The following is a 14,181-nucleotide window of genomic DNA, read 5'->3' as shown; positions in this document are numbered from 1 at the left end:
TTGCTCTGTTGCAGCCAGCCACATTTGAGGAGTTCCTCAAATGCTGCCTATCCCATCCCCTATGGATGATTTCTTCTTCAGCTCAGCTGTTTTCTGGCCCTCATTAGACATGATTAAAAATCTTATAAAAATCAGAAAACATCTTCATGTATTTATCTGGCCTGAAGAGTGCTCGGACAAGTATTTGATCTGACACAACCAAAGGAGGGGTTAAAAACTGTAGGAGTGTGAAGTGGTAGAAAGAAGCAGGTAGTTCCCCTGTGAGATAATGACAGTGTGCCAGGATCATGCAGTGGTATGACAGGAGACTTGTGAACAGATTCCAGCTCTGTTCTCTAAAACAGCATCTTCCCTCAGCAGGAGCCATCGGTTGAATTACCAGCAGCATTCAGATAGACTTTCCTAAGGCAGTTCCCATTCCAGTGCCACTCCACTGGGGACAGACAACCTGTGACTTCACTCCAGGAGAGATTCCTTTCTGTCTCCTCTTTGGGGTGCAAGTAGGGTGTTCTGTGGAGTGCTTGCTTGCAGCCTCTTCACGGTATTTGAAGATAAAGCTGTTGTCCTGCTAACTAGGATGTGGTGCCATGGAGGTTTGCAGTGTCCAGTTTCGTTTCTTTTATTCTTGTGGAAGCAACAGAAAGTGAGCAGTGGCAGTGCTGCAGGTTCTAAGGGGGAATGGTTACAGGGACAACAGCCCTGACCAAGGCAGTGCAGGACCTGGGGAGAACCATGAGCCTTATACAGCTGTTTCTGAAGGGCTGCAGCAAGAGCACTTCTGATGCACGTTTCTGAAACTTCTGGGAAGTCTGTGATCCAGGCATTGAGGCCAAATCTTCCCATTTGGGGGCAGGCCTCTTCTTGAACAACATTGTCTCTGAAGGAGGTATTTGCCAGGTGATATGTGTGGCAGTATTCGCATAGACCCAGGGCCCTATTACCCACAGAAGAGGCAGAAACACAGCCTGGGGTCATCTCCAGGATGGTGATGTGTATGCTCGCACCACAGGGGCACCAAAGCCATAGCATGTACATAATCCTGCGGGTGGGATTATGGTGGGGTCTGCCTGAGGAGGCACTAGCTGTACATCTCTCCATTTACAGCAGAGCTGGAGGAGTGTGATTTGTCCTTTGCTGTTCTGGGAAATTCACTTAATAAATTTAAATTCTGCTCGCTGTTGCAGTCTAGAGAAAGAAAGGCTAACAGGGTTTTTTTTAATCTTTGGAGCTGTCTTTTGCACTGTGTGCTTAGAGCTGTGTGCTGTCCTTAACCTGTGTGGACCCTGGACCCTTGTTTGCAGTGGGAGTTTGTTTGTGGAAGAGTGTGTAGGCATGGGAGGGGGGTGTCTCAGCGTCAGAGGGGAGGCTTTTGGAGGAACAGCCATGTACAATTGCAAAATTATGTTTGAAGACTTAAAAATGTTTTCATACAGCTAATAAAAATGTTGTTAATTTATCGATATGAACTTTTACCTTTGAGAAGACCTGAGGTCCATAATAGAATTTTGTAAATTGTATCACTAAATAGCTGCTAGCTTCAAAATTTATTTTGTATCTGTAAGTCTTCAGAGATAAAACAAGGATTTTTTTTTTTTTCCCTTAATTTTCTCACAAACCTTTGAACCTGTGACCCTTGTAAGTAGGAAGCGGTGGTACTTAACACTAGGTGGCTGTCTAACAAGTAATTTCTTGATTCAAGGCTTCTAAAGCAAATTAGCACTGGCAGCACCACTTCGTGGGTTTGTGCGTGTCACCTTCTGTAGCTGAAGGGGAAGTGAGCTAGTGCCTAATTACAGAAAATGACAGCAATATAATATGTGAACAGACATGACTGCTGGAGGTGAAAGCACACCACCGACCTGCCTCACAGAGGACAGAGAAAAACTTAGACCCCTGGGTAGGCTTGTTTCTTCTCCACTGAGAAGACTGGATTAAAAGTAAAACCTAGACCTGAGATCCTTTCCAGTTGGCTGTCCCTTATGAGGGCTTTACTGCATCATAAGTTTTGATATGTTTCTTTGCATTTCTTTTTGTTTGCAGGCTACAAATCAGTGCTGTGCTTTACTTACTGGACCAGTGGAGATTGTTCTTAGAAAGCTCCCTCAAAGAGCTGGCCTGCAGGACCTTCTCAGATGCCATGCACAGTGGTTTTCTGATGCTCCTTGAGATCGTTGTATTGTTGTTACAGTTTGTTTGTGAGCTCAGGCCCTGTTGTGTCTGCAGCTGTAGATTTGGTGCCTTCTCCGGGGCTTACAGCTGGAGTGTAAGGAGAGGCAGTTGGTGATTTTTGCCACCCAGCAGATGAACTTCTGTTACTTCACCATGAAGAATTGCTAGGACAAGGCTGATGAGTTCAGAAAACAGTGTCATAGCAAGCCAATCTTTGTGTCAAGTCTTCTTCAGAGGTGATAGCTAAAGGGAGCCTAGGAACAATTTCTCAATTAAAATGGAAAACAACCTCTTTTACTGAAGCTTGTTAAGAGACTTTGAACAGCTTGGCCAGATTCAAACACCTATAAATACTCTGAACCCACTCCTCAGGTGCAGCGAATCTCTGACCATGTGATTTGGGATGCAGCAGGAGAGATGCATGATTTGGGGCAGAGCCGGAGGCTGTGTGATTCCCTGAGGGTGAGACTTGGAACAGCCTGAGGGCTGCTTCTGGCTGGGCCAACTGCAACCGTCCTCTGGGATCAGTGCTGCTGGGTTGCAGCAGAGCCCTGTGTTGCTCCCATTTCCCTTTTCTCCTTGCCACTGGCATTTCTGATTTGGAGCTCATAGTTTCAGGGTTGAGTTGGCTTCGCTGACTATCTGTCATCCTGGAATTTCCCTATATGGCAGAAATTGCAGCCTCCCAGCTGGCATCACCTACTTACTCTGTCCCCATACCCTTGCTGTTCGCATTTTTAATGAACTGGCACCAACAGCACCTTCTCCAGTCTGGAAAGTCTGGTTCTGCTTCGGAAGTAGCAGACCTTGTGATACTGATTTGAGGGTAGATGAGCACAAGGAGACCATCTGTGTTTGAAATGGTAGGTTGTTTGGAGCAGGGCAGACTTGCTAAGCATGATGGTAGCATCTTCTCATCTCTGAGAACAGTGGGTGGGACATGGGCTAGAGATCACATGGAGGACAACAGACCTGTGAAGCTTCTGGTGTCCTGTGAGGTTTGCTTACCTGGCCTTTGCCTCTGAGCATCTCCTACATTTGCAGTGACGTGCCACAGCCTCCTTCCAGCACCATGAGCCCATCAGATGGGCACAGCTGGTCAGTTCTCTCTGAATCCTGGCTGCCTTAGGTGAGGAGATAGAGCAGTGGTGCTGGGGCTGCACCCAGGCTTTTGGCAGAATTTCAAATTTAAAAGAGCCGGCTGAGTCTGGAACCAGGACCTCTTCCCTACCACCTTCCCTGGTGAAGGATCATGCACATGGGGCTGGGCAGCAGTTGAGAAATTAGAAAACTTCAAGGCTGGGGAGTATGGTGACAGTGGCTTTCGAGCTGTCTGCGGCTAATTTATCAGTGATGGGTACTTGTTATCTCTAAAACACTGCATAGTAAACGGTGTGTGAGTTGACATCTGAGCTAGATTAACTAATCAGTGAATCCTCTCATGTTTCCTTTTCAAAGTTTTGTTTTAGCAATTGTATCCTTAAACTTGTCTTCACTGAAGAGTTGACCTGAGCTGTGTACCAGGCTGATTTTCCTCACTGCTTCTTGTCTGTCCACCTCCCATTCTCTTTCCTGCTCCCGTGGAAAAGTCTTTGTCTTGTTTGGAAGCTCTCAGACAGGGGGTATTTTCTTGCATGTGTCAAAAAGGACAGAAAGCAGACTGGAGGCAGGAAGGTGAGTGTAGGACTGCAGCTTCCCCAGCATGGGTTAGGCCAAGCAGGCAGGAAATGGAAAAACACGGTACTGACCTGCTGTAGAAGAGGTGTAGCTTTGGGTACCTCCTGTTTGTTTACCTATTTTCCAGAATTTTACCATTGTAGATTCATCATCCTTTACCAGGACAACATGTGTGACAGTGTTGACTGGTGCCTGTGAAAGACAGGTAGTTCTGGTACAGCATATGTGGAAAGAGCATTTGCTTTTGAGTATGGAGTTTGAAATCCCAGAAATTTTCATTCCCAATTTTGTGCTTTTTTAACCTTTGTATCCTATGACACCGTGAAGAAGCACAATTGTAGACTTAGGAAAAAAAAAAAAAAAAAAGTTTGAATGAAACTTTCCAAAATGACTTAGTGATTTATGGACATTAATCTTCTCTGGAGATTGCCACGACCTGTGTACTCATGGTATACGTATGTGTTTGCCAGTCTGCCCATCTGTCATCTTTTCAACTCCTGACTTAGCACTGTATGAGAATTCAGCCCCTTGTTAACTTCTACCTTGGTTGTTTTTTTTTTTTTCCTCTTCAGACAAGTGAGAGAGAGACTAAAGAAACAAGTTGTTGAGATGAAAGAGAAATTTCCAGGCTTCAGACCAGGACTCGCAATTTTGCAGGTATTGTTTTCTTTAATGACAACTACAGAAAATCTGTGTTGCTTTGCAATGGTAAGTGCACAGCTGAAGAGCTTCATCAAAGCTGACTTGCAAATGGTAACTTTGTAAGAAACAGAAGAGCACAGTTCCCTGTGAGATGGTAACAATTCTGTAATGTTTTTCCCCAAGTACTAAGGCCCGAAAATATTTTGGGGTTGGGGTTGTTTTTTTTCTTTCATTAGACCCTTGCAGTTCTCTGTTTGAGCATTACATTTGTGAAATGGTGAAAGTAGGGTTCTTGCCTATTATGAGGAAGCAGTGCTCGTAGACTTTACTCCAAGTCTTTGTATTTGTGTGAGCCCCAAAGCCTGTCAACTCTCAGAGGTATGCTTGTACCAGAAATCTTCGAAATGGGATGTTTATTAAGGGGTTTCGTCTACTATTATGTCAGAACATAGAGAGACAAGGGGCAGGGGAAAAACAACCAAAACCACCTTTGGTCAAGGTGACTTTGAGTGTAGGGGATGGAACAAAATCCCATTACTGCATTGGATGTCTGTCAGAAGTGTAAGCAAGTCTACACAGAAACACTTGCAAGGGAAAAAAACACTCATAAGCATTGGGATTTGGCATGTGTTTGGCAGAATTCAGGTGATTTTTTTTTTTTCCTTGTAGCTATAAAAAAATGGAAACTTTGTGCTTAGGTCAGAAGGTGACTAGCAGTAGCATGTCATGACAGGAAGGAACTGGGTGGCCACAAGGGATCAATGGACTGAACACGGCTGCTTAGAGAAGTGGCTTCTGTTCTTACTCTGTATTTTGGGCTCCCAGTAACCTCCTTGGCGCCTGTGTCTTGATTCCAGTGCTAAGACCACTATAGTATGCAAAGACCATGCTCCTCTTCAATGCTGGGAGTAAATTTGTTTGTGGGTTGTTGGTTTTTTTCTGGTTTTCTTTTCCATTAGGTTTAAAAAGATCATCTTTACAGAAGACTTGTCTTCAGGTGTTTAGAAGGGATGCTTTGTTGGAAGATGCAGAACTGCTGACCTTGTAATCTATCTTCATAAACTGCTGTCTTGTAGTGTTGGTGGAGTTTTTTCTTGGTTGGCATGTGTTCTCTTCAATCCTGGATTGTATGAGTCCTTTACAAGCTGTTTGTTCTTTGGCACTCTGACACTTTTGTAAGCCAGCAAACAGTCTGAGTTTAGAGTTCATCTCTTAGTACTGATATTCTCAGCTGTCTGTTTTTCAGTTAAGTCAGGACAATTAGCTACAATAACTCCACACAATATGTGCTTTTTTCTTGGGAGGTATCTGGTGTCCTCTGAGCTCAAAAAATAAGTTAATCTTGTCCTGTAGTCAAGAATGTCCTCTTTTGCACAATATATGTGGTCTGTCTGCTGACATCTGATGCCTGCTCTCTTCCTTCTTTTCTGCCCTATATGAGGCATACCTTTTCTTAAACCCAGCAGACTTTAAAGGGCAGACAGCCCCTTTGTTTAACCCTGGAGAAGAAGAACTAATATACACTAGTTGACCAGGTAATGCACTCACCCCTGCAGTTTGTAATCTGTGTGAGAACCAAGGATAGCTCCCTTGGAACAAGGTTTCAAGAGTTTGCTTATCAGCTTTTCCTTATTTGTCCCTCATTTTCTTACGGTTACAAGGAGTATTACCTTTAACAAAACATACTGGATGTTGCAAGCAGTCTTCTGAAATGCAGTTGTACTGTGATGACCTAATACTGTCAGAAACTACAGGCATTTGTTCCACTTGCTGCTTTCTCTTTGTGCATCCCTTTGTTCTTGTTTTGTATGGTTTTTCTTTGGCAGGAAAATTCTCAAAGTACAAATCAGCAGTGAAAGAAATCTCTCCATCAAGGTGCATGTATGTGCATAAAATTAAGAATCCTGGGTATCAAAGAGACCCAACTTTACTGAAAGCCTTAATCAGATAATTGGATGTTATCAGCACCTGCTGATCATGTTAATGAGCTAGAGATTTAACTTTCTCAGATCAGATGGCAGGCAGTATCTTCTGCTTTGGAGAGCACTGTTTCTAAGGTTTTCCAACAGGTGTAAATAGTGTTTATGCAGGAGATCAGACAACTTGCCTTTAGCTCCAGCTACTTATATCCTCTATCAGTGTGTTTAACAGTTATTCAAGAGTACCTCTGTCTCCTTGGTGTAGCTCACAGGAAGCCAAGAAGGCTAAGGGTTAAGCCCATCTCAACTTCTGACTGGGTCTCTACTCTGCAGTGTGACTCAACTGTCTTTTCAACCTTAGGTTGGAAATCGGGATGACTCGAACCTCTACATTAATATGAAGCTGAAGGCTGCTGCTGAGGTAATGCCCAAGCTCTTAGTATTTCTTTTTATCCTCCTACAGTAGGTCAAATCTGAATATGAAAAAACAGATGCAAGTTTTTTCTAAGCTTTTCTCGTATTGGAGAAACTGATGTTGGTCTGAATTCCTTGTTATAAGGAAGTAGTATAGGTATGTAACCTGACAGCCAAGTGAGGTACTCTGGTAACAACAGCGTGGGTTGGTGCCACTTTTTGTGTGATCATCTCCTAGATTATATGTGTCTGCAGTGCTGATGCTCTGTCTTTCCTGAACTGTGGTCATGCACTTACCCTCCCTGAATGTCTTGTACCTGCAATTACCTTGCATCTGTCACCAAGTGGTACATGATGTGCTACAGCTGGGAATGTAGATGGGTCCCTGTTTCCCTGGGTGGTACCTGGCATCTTCTCTGCTGGCATTTCAAGGCAGCATGCTGTCAAGCCCAGATGATGATGTTCATGTCAAAAGGTGAATAGGACAGTTGAAATATGGACCAATCTAAGTAGGCAAAGCACTAATCTTCTCTTTCATTGATGGTATTTCCAAATAATAGGACTGTAGCCACATGAACAGTAGATAGACCTGGGAAATGTGACAGAATACAGCTGTGGCTGGGCTGGACTGAGAGAATAGCTGGATCAATCTCTGATGTCTGTTCAGAAATCAGATAATTTGTTGGTGTTCTCATTTGCAGATTGGGATCAGTGCCAATCACATAAAACTGCCGAACACAGCAACAGAAGCTGACGTAAGTAACACAGCCAATAATGAAAAATACATAATTTTGGTTTTGAGCTCGAGGTAAGTTTGTTTTCCCTCTCATTTTATAAAAAAAGACTGCTTGCCCATAGATATTAACTGATGATAAAAGATATGAAACCTGCTGAGATTTTTTTTATTTTTAAAAGAAAACTAAAACATTGCAATGTAAAATTTAGAGACTTTGACAGGTATTTTTCTAAGAATAAGAAATGTGAGTCATTTATATTCTTGGGTGGAAAAAACTAGATGTACTGTGTGTGTCATTTCAGATAGGACTGTACTTTTTCCTTTGCATCAGTCATATTTCAGTTTATCGGCCATTAGGTTTTTGGTCTTTACTTGTTGTAGGTCCTCAAGTGCATTGCCTCTTTGAATGGAGACCCTGCTGTTCACGGCTTTATAGTGCAGCTGCCACTTGACAGTGATAAACCCATCAATACAGAAAAAATAACCAATGCTGTTGCACCTGAGAAGGATGTAGATGGGTAAACTTACTTCACCCCTGGAGAGCATGACAGCTACTCCAGAAGAAAACTTCTTCTTCTTTTTTTTTTTTTTTTTTTTTTTTTTTTTTTTTAATTTTTAATAGTGACCATGAGGCTGGGAGTCTTACTTGGTCTTTGTTCTTTCAAAATGCAGTTTAAGTAGCATCAACGCTGGGAAACTCTCTAGAGGGGACCTTGGAGACTGCTTTATTCCCTGTACACCAAAAGGATGCATGGAACTTATCAGGCAGACAGGTAAGGAGGTTTTCATCCATTTTTCATGAGTGCAATAGTCTTCAATAAGAGGAGAAATGATGCACCTTGCAAGGCCATGCTTTGCATTGAAACTTTTGCTGAGGTGCCACATTTCATCTCTGCCTTTTCAGAAAGGAAAATAACTAGTTTTGAAGTGGTCCTTCCTTCCTCCCTCTCAACTCCAGTTCCCTATCACACACAACCCAGAAAGAAGGACAGTATCCTGAAGTGCCAGTGCCAGACTTAAACTAACCAAAAGACTCCAGAGCCATTTGAGTTAATTCATACTAGAATGCGCAATGACCTATTTTTAATTTCTTCTAACTTTCTGTGGTGCAGGCATCCAGGTTGCAGGGAAAAGAGCTGTAGTAGTTGGTCGCAGTAAGATTGTTGGTGCTCCCATGCACGACCTGCTGCTCTGGAATCATGCAACGGTAACCACTTGTCACTCAAAGACCTCAACTCTGGCTGAGGAGGTAAGGACAGGGTAGATGCATGAGGCTGTAGTTACCTGCTGCAAGCCAGTGCTGTCTGCTGCACATTGCTACTCCGTGTATTGCTACTCTGTCATTGGGTCTGGGATGTCTTTCATCTGAAACATTTTCCCAGTCCTGTTCATTGCATGGTTGTGTAAATACTTCCACTAGAATAGGATATGGTTTATGTTTGGCCTTAATTAGAGGGTTTTAATTATAACAGTAAAATTATTCTTATTTTCTTTGGGCAAGTGCTGAGAATTTAATCATCCCTTCCTAATCTCCATGTAGTGGCCTGCAAGACAGCATATGTTTTAATTTTTTTCCAAAAAAGGCCAGGTGGTCTTTTGCTTTAATGGCTGGGAAATGCTAGACCAAGTGTTTTCTCCAGGGCTTTTTTTTTTTTTTTTCCAGTCTATTTTCTATGACTGGGAGTTGGTACCATTTTCCTCTTAGGCCGTGAGAGTGACAGAAATAGTGTGTTTCTATGCTGCCACCTACTTGGATTTCGTAGAGCAATCAACACTTCCAGGCTCTGTAGGCAAGCATTAAAGCTGAAAAGGGGGTAGGTGTATTTGAATATAACTGGCAAAGAAGATCAGAAACACTGCAGTGCTTCATGCCATTAAGTTGCTGTTCTATAAGACTGTCATTAGGTTGATTAACAATTGAGGTGCTAATTCTTAATAAAAACTTAATTTTTAAGTTCATCTCCCTTGAAGATTAACAGAAAAAATTCCAAGGGATTGCAGCTTCCTAAGCAAACCTGAATGAAGCAGCGCAAGAACTGATGACAAGCTTTAGTCAGTCTCTAGCACTAGCTTTGTGACCAGACCTGTCAAATTCACTGAGTACTGTCTGAACGAATATCAGTGCTGAATTACAGTTGCATGTTACACAGTCCTGGACATGAAAACCACAAGACAGTGCTGCCACAAGCGAAGTGCCACTTAGAGTTCTGTGCAGGGGTTGTTCTTGGCTGCTGTCTGATGAGTGCTGGGTATATTTCTAGCATTGAAAAGAGCAGCTGAATATGCAGGGATATTTGAAGGGAGGAAGATAAGAATATGCAGAAGGCTTTATTTTTATCTAAAAGTAGTTGGTATGATCCACTTGGGAATCATGGAGGAGTTCAAAGGAGGTTGTGAAGTGTCGACTAGCAATAGTTTAGGGTAGGAGAGTGAAAATAGGCCATAATTTCCGGCTGCAGGAATTTGTCCTTGCCAAGGAACTGCTAGCGACCTTTAACTGCTGACGATGCCCTTCCATCCCACTGATGGCAGTGGGTGAGCACACAATTTCTCTGCATTTCAAGCTGATCTAAGTTGCTGCTGAAGCACTTCTGTGTTTTTCCACTGCCTGTGTGATAGAGAGTTGTTTGGCTTTTTTTTCATAGGTTGGTAAAGCTGATATCCTGGTGGTTGCAGCTGGTAAAGCTGAAATGGTGAAAGGTGAATGGATCAAACCTGGTGCAATCGTAATAGACTGTGGAATTAACCATGTGCCAGGTGCGTGGGTAATGTATAAAGAGTGGGGATGTGTTTATTTGTATATAAATGCAGTTGCTAAGTAAGTACATGGATACTGTTTCCTTGGTGTTTCTAGTCAATGCGGACTTCTTTTCTCTTTTAAGTCTGTCTTAGGTAATGGTGCCAACCTCTGAAGTTGCCAAAATAAAAAAAGTTCATCTGAAGTACTGTCCTAAAGCAGATCAGTGGTGGTTTTGTTTCTGCCGTCAGTGAGGCTGACAATTAGTAGAGGAAAGAGAAGGCCTAGGAAATATTACAACAGAATTTCCATGTAATTTGCCCCAACTACAGAGTGAAGTCTTGCTGCTGTTGTCACTTGTGAGCGGGCAGCTTTGCTGTCATTACTTTGCAGTTAGATCTGATTAAGCTGTTCTGTTTGAAATGCATTAAATGGCAAATAGTCTTTTAAAGTAGCTGTGTATTTGCTGAATTCCACATTAACTTCTTAGGCTGTTGACTTGAAACAAAGCAGCTTCTGCAAGAGTATTGGTGACAGTGGCTCTGGCATAGAACAAAGTGCTTTAACATAATGGATTTTAGGGTAGGATTTCACTTAGCTACTCCTTGCTTATAAAGGAGGAACAGACAGTCTGGCAATTTCTGTTTTCATCTCGTTTTAAATCCAAATTACAGATATTGAATGATATGGAAAATTAGTCACCATCCAACTATCTCAGCTACACCCACAAGGCTTTCAAAAGGTAGTTTTCATAATTAATCAGTCATTTTGTTGCCATTATTTAATGGAATGTAAAGAAACTTCTGTTCAGCAGTCTTGTTCCTCAAAGATGACATTGAGTTGCATTTAAAAACATTAGTCCTCTGTCTAATTAAAATTAAAAAGTCATCTGCTGTTGCTGTTTGTTGCTTGATGTATATGTGCTAAGCTCCCCAAACTGAGGCAAATAGCCAGAACCCACAGGGTCACTGCTGCTTTGCTAACATGTTGCAAATAAAACTACCCTTGTGTTCCTGACATACGACGGTATGACCTTTTCCCTGTTTCTTTACAATTAGTCTGCCTTGGGCGGTGCACTGAGATCTGAGCTGCTGGTACAGGCAGCCTAGTCAGTGTTGCATGGCAATATGCTTAATGGTGGTGTGAGACTCGGTAATCAGGGCTTAATAGAGTACCATGGAAATTGTCAGATTTCAAAATGATGGATGCCACGACTTGTTTTTCCTGTGGTTTTCTGAAGTTGATGAATTTTTCTGCCGCCTCCTCCCTTCTGATAGGTTGCGAAAAAGTTTTCAGATGAATCTTTTGGGAAATCAGTGCCAGTATTGTAGGACTTGCGATGCTACAGAAAGAAAGAATAGCAGCTAGTTTGCCAGCTTCTCCAGCTACATCACTGCACAGATAGAATATTGCTGCTAGCTGTGATGGCGCTTTGAACATGGTAGAGGGAGAAACATCACAGTTATTACACATCTTGGCATAGCCGTAAGTGCACCCAGCTAGGTGCCTCCTAGAGGGGAGTTGCAGCTGGAGGACGTGGCAATCTCTGGATATGCCTAAACTTTGCGAGTTTTGGTGGCCTGTACAGGCAAATCCCAAGGTGATTTGACATAACAGGACATTAACTTCATGTGGGCTTGCCAAGCTGGAGTTCAGAAAGTTAGGGCCATGTAGCACCATGCAAATGCAGCTGTTTGCTTTTGAATGGAGGGTGGCCTGTATACTCCCGAGCCTCTCAGTTTGGAGGCTACAATAGGCAGTGCAGGCACATCTGGCTTTGTGTTCATGTGTGCTCCAGCTGAACAGTATTTCTTCCAGGTGTCCAGATAGAGATAGAGGATCTTCTGAAACCTCTATTAGGGCAGATAAATGTGTCTTATTCCCTTTCCAAACTGGATTTTTATTATCTTTTTCTCCCCACTGTTGCAGTTGAAAGGGTAGTCCAGCAGATATTCTGAATGCCTTATTCCATGCTTGTAGAAATTGCTTTGCTGCAGGAAGGGAGAGTAGTGTAGCCAGAGGATATTCTCAGAGATGACATAGTCTCTGGAGTGTCCCTCCCCGAGTCCTGATGGGGAAAGCAACCCTGTTCAAAGTCCTCCTCTGCTATGGGATTTTGCAGGCCTAGCCAACAGAGAGTCTTGAACAGTGGGGTGAGAGAGCAGCAAAGGAGGATCAGTGTCTGTGGATCTCAGTGCTGTGCTCTTCTAACACCAGGAAGATACAGAAAGCCTTGACTTGATGCTCTGTTTATATCTGCATGTACTGGGAATCAAGCTGGCATCACAGGCCTATGGGATCAGATTGTACTGGATCCCTCACAAAACACCTTTCCTAGTGGTGTCCAGAAAAAGCAGACTGCAAGCAGGTTTTATAAATGAGGGCTGTGTATGGCCTTGTGTGTTTGCAGTCATATATCCACCAGAAACTTGTTACAGCTGCATGTACATTGGCACAAATTTGCTTGGAGTTCGTGGAGAACATCATACCTATTCATTCCATACGTGTAGGCATGTCCTTCACTTCTTTGGTCTCAGAGTCCTTGGATGCTCTCTGTCATGTGTTCCAGCTGGCTAGAGAACCTACGGGACCCAAGACACAGGCACTGGGAATAGTTATAGTGTCACTGATACTCTCTAACTAGTTCAGGTGTTTTTAAGAGTGGGATGATGAATATTGTGAAGGTGAAATTATGAGGAGAGATGGAAAGTGTTGTATGTGAGCTTTCCTTCAAGAGTATTTTAAAGGTAATTGAATAGCTCCTAAGCTGTGCTCAGCAGTGCTTGGCATGAGGTGTGGATGCAAAGGCAGGGACCAGGGGTTTGTTTGACTTCTGCTTATCACTGTGTATGTAAAAGATTAGGCTGTTTGTGTTTGGAGTGCCTAATTCATCGCTTATCTTCTTCATTCTTGGGCCTGGAGTCTTCCTGGCCAAGGTGACTGGTAAGCATGCTTGGCATCCTTGGAAGAAAATATGTTTGTTATTTGCCATTTGCATCCTTAATTAAACTGGTCAGTAGGCTGGAAGGCCAGATTGGTCTGCAGTTCAGGCAACAAAGCTGACAGTGGCTGTAGCAACACTGTTTAACAGCTGTGATGCTGTTCAAGCATTGAACTTTAGGGAGGAGAAGTGTTGCTTAAAACACAAACACAGCAAAACATCCAAGCTGCTAATTGTTAGTAACAATGCAGCTAAAAATTAGTGTTGGCAGGCGCTGCTTTTATTTCCTCTTTGGTTTTAACATAATCAGCTCTTTAGGAGCTTGGTTTCTCTTCCACTCCTCTCCCTCATCAAATATGTTAAAGTTACTGCTTGTGTTCTGTTTGAACATACAATTACTGTATGCAATATAATATTTCAATGTAACAACATTAAAATCTATCTTCATGTTTTCCACACTGCTTAAAACTCTCCCAAATGAGGATCTGCCATTCCAGGAAAAACTTAAATTTTCTTTTTTTGATATGCTCTTTCTATAATCAGTGAGTTCCTTAGATGAGTGTGCTAGTTTACTAATGCATTTTGTCTTTTTCTCTCTGTATGGGTGAGATTAAAGGTCACCACTGGAAAAAAAAGTGCTATATCTGCTTCTGAATTGTCAGGTCATGTAGTGCAGCAGGATATTTTTTTTTTTTTTTTTTTTTTTTTTTTTTTTTTGCCACAGAGAGAGGAGCTCTCCTACTCAGGATTCTACTGGAGCTCTCTTAAACCACTGTGAGGTTTGTTTTGATAAGACTGATCTCTGTGAACTGCAGCATTTGCTGGTCCATAATTAGAATGGCAATGAGTAATTGAAAAGCTCAGTACTTTTTGTCTTTAGTTTCTGTAAAGGTGGGTGATTACATTTCATAGTAAGGCCTAGATGTCCTCCAAAACGGGACAGAGC

At 42.6% G+C, this 14,181-nt stretch overlaps 1 protein-coding gene across 1 annotated transcript in view; it reads left to right on the top strand.

The window, feature by feature from the left end:
• Positions 1 to 1,827: 1,827 nt before the first annotated feature.
• Positions 1,828 to 14,181, top strand: part of MTHFD1 (methylenetetrahydrofolate dehydrogenase, cyclohydrolase and formyltetrahydrofolate synthetase 1) — a 36,569-nt gene continuing 24,215 nt past the window's right edge. The window contains exons 1-8 of the mRNA XM_026849217.1: positions 1,828 to 1,897; positions 4,364 to 4,503; positions 6,769 to 6,828; positions 7,523 to 7,576; positions 7,939 to 8,075; positions 8,230 to 8,330; positions 8,670 to 8,806; positions 10,203 to 10,314. Of these exons, the coding sequence (XP_026705018.1) occupies positions 1,828 to 1,897; positions 4,364 to 4,503; positions 6,769 to 6,828; positions 7,523 to 7,576; positions 7,939 to 8,075; positions 8,230 to 8,330; positions 8,670 to 8,806; positions 10,203 to 10,314 (811 nt within the window). The remainder of the gene's footprint in view (positions 1,898 to 4,363; positions 4,504 to 6,768; positions 6,829 to 7,522; positions 7,577 to 7,938; positions 8,076 to 8,229; positions 8,331 to 8,669; positions 8,807 to 10,202; positions 10,315 to 14,181) is intronic.

The sequence above is a fragment of the Athene cunicularia genome (genome assembly GCF_003259725.1).
Source record: "Athene cunicularia isolate RWA chromosome 5 unlocalized genomic scaffold, athCun1 chr5_part1, whole genome shotgun sequence".
NCBI lineage: Eukaryota > Metazoa > Chordata > Aves > Strigiformes > Strigidae > Athene > Athene cunicularia.
Note: the sequence above shows the minus strand (reverse complement) of the source record. Positions and strands in the feature narration are given on the sequence as shown.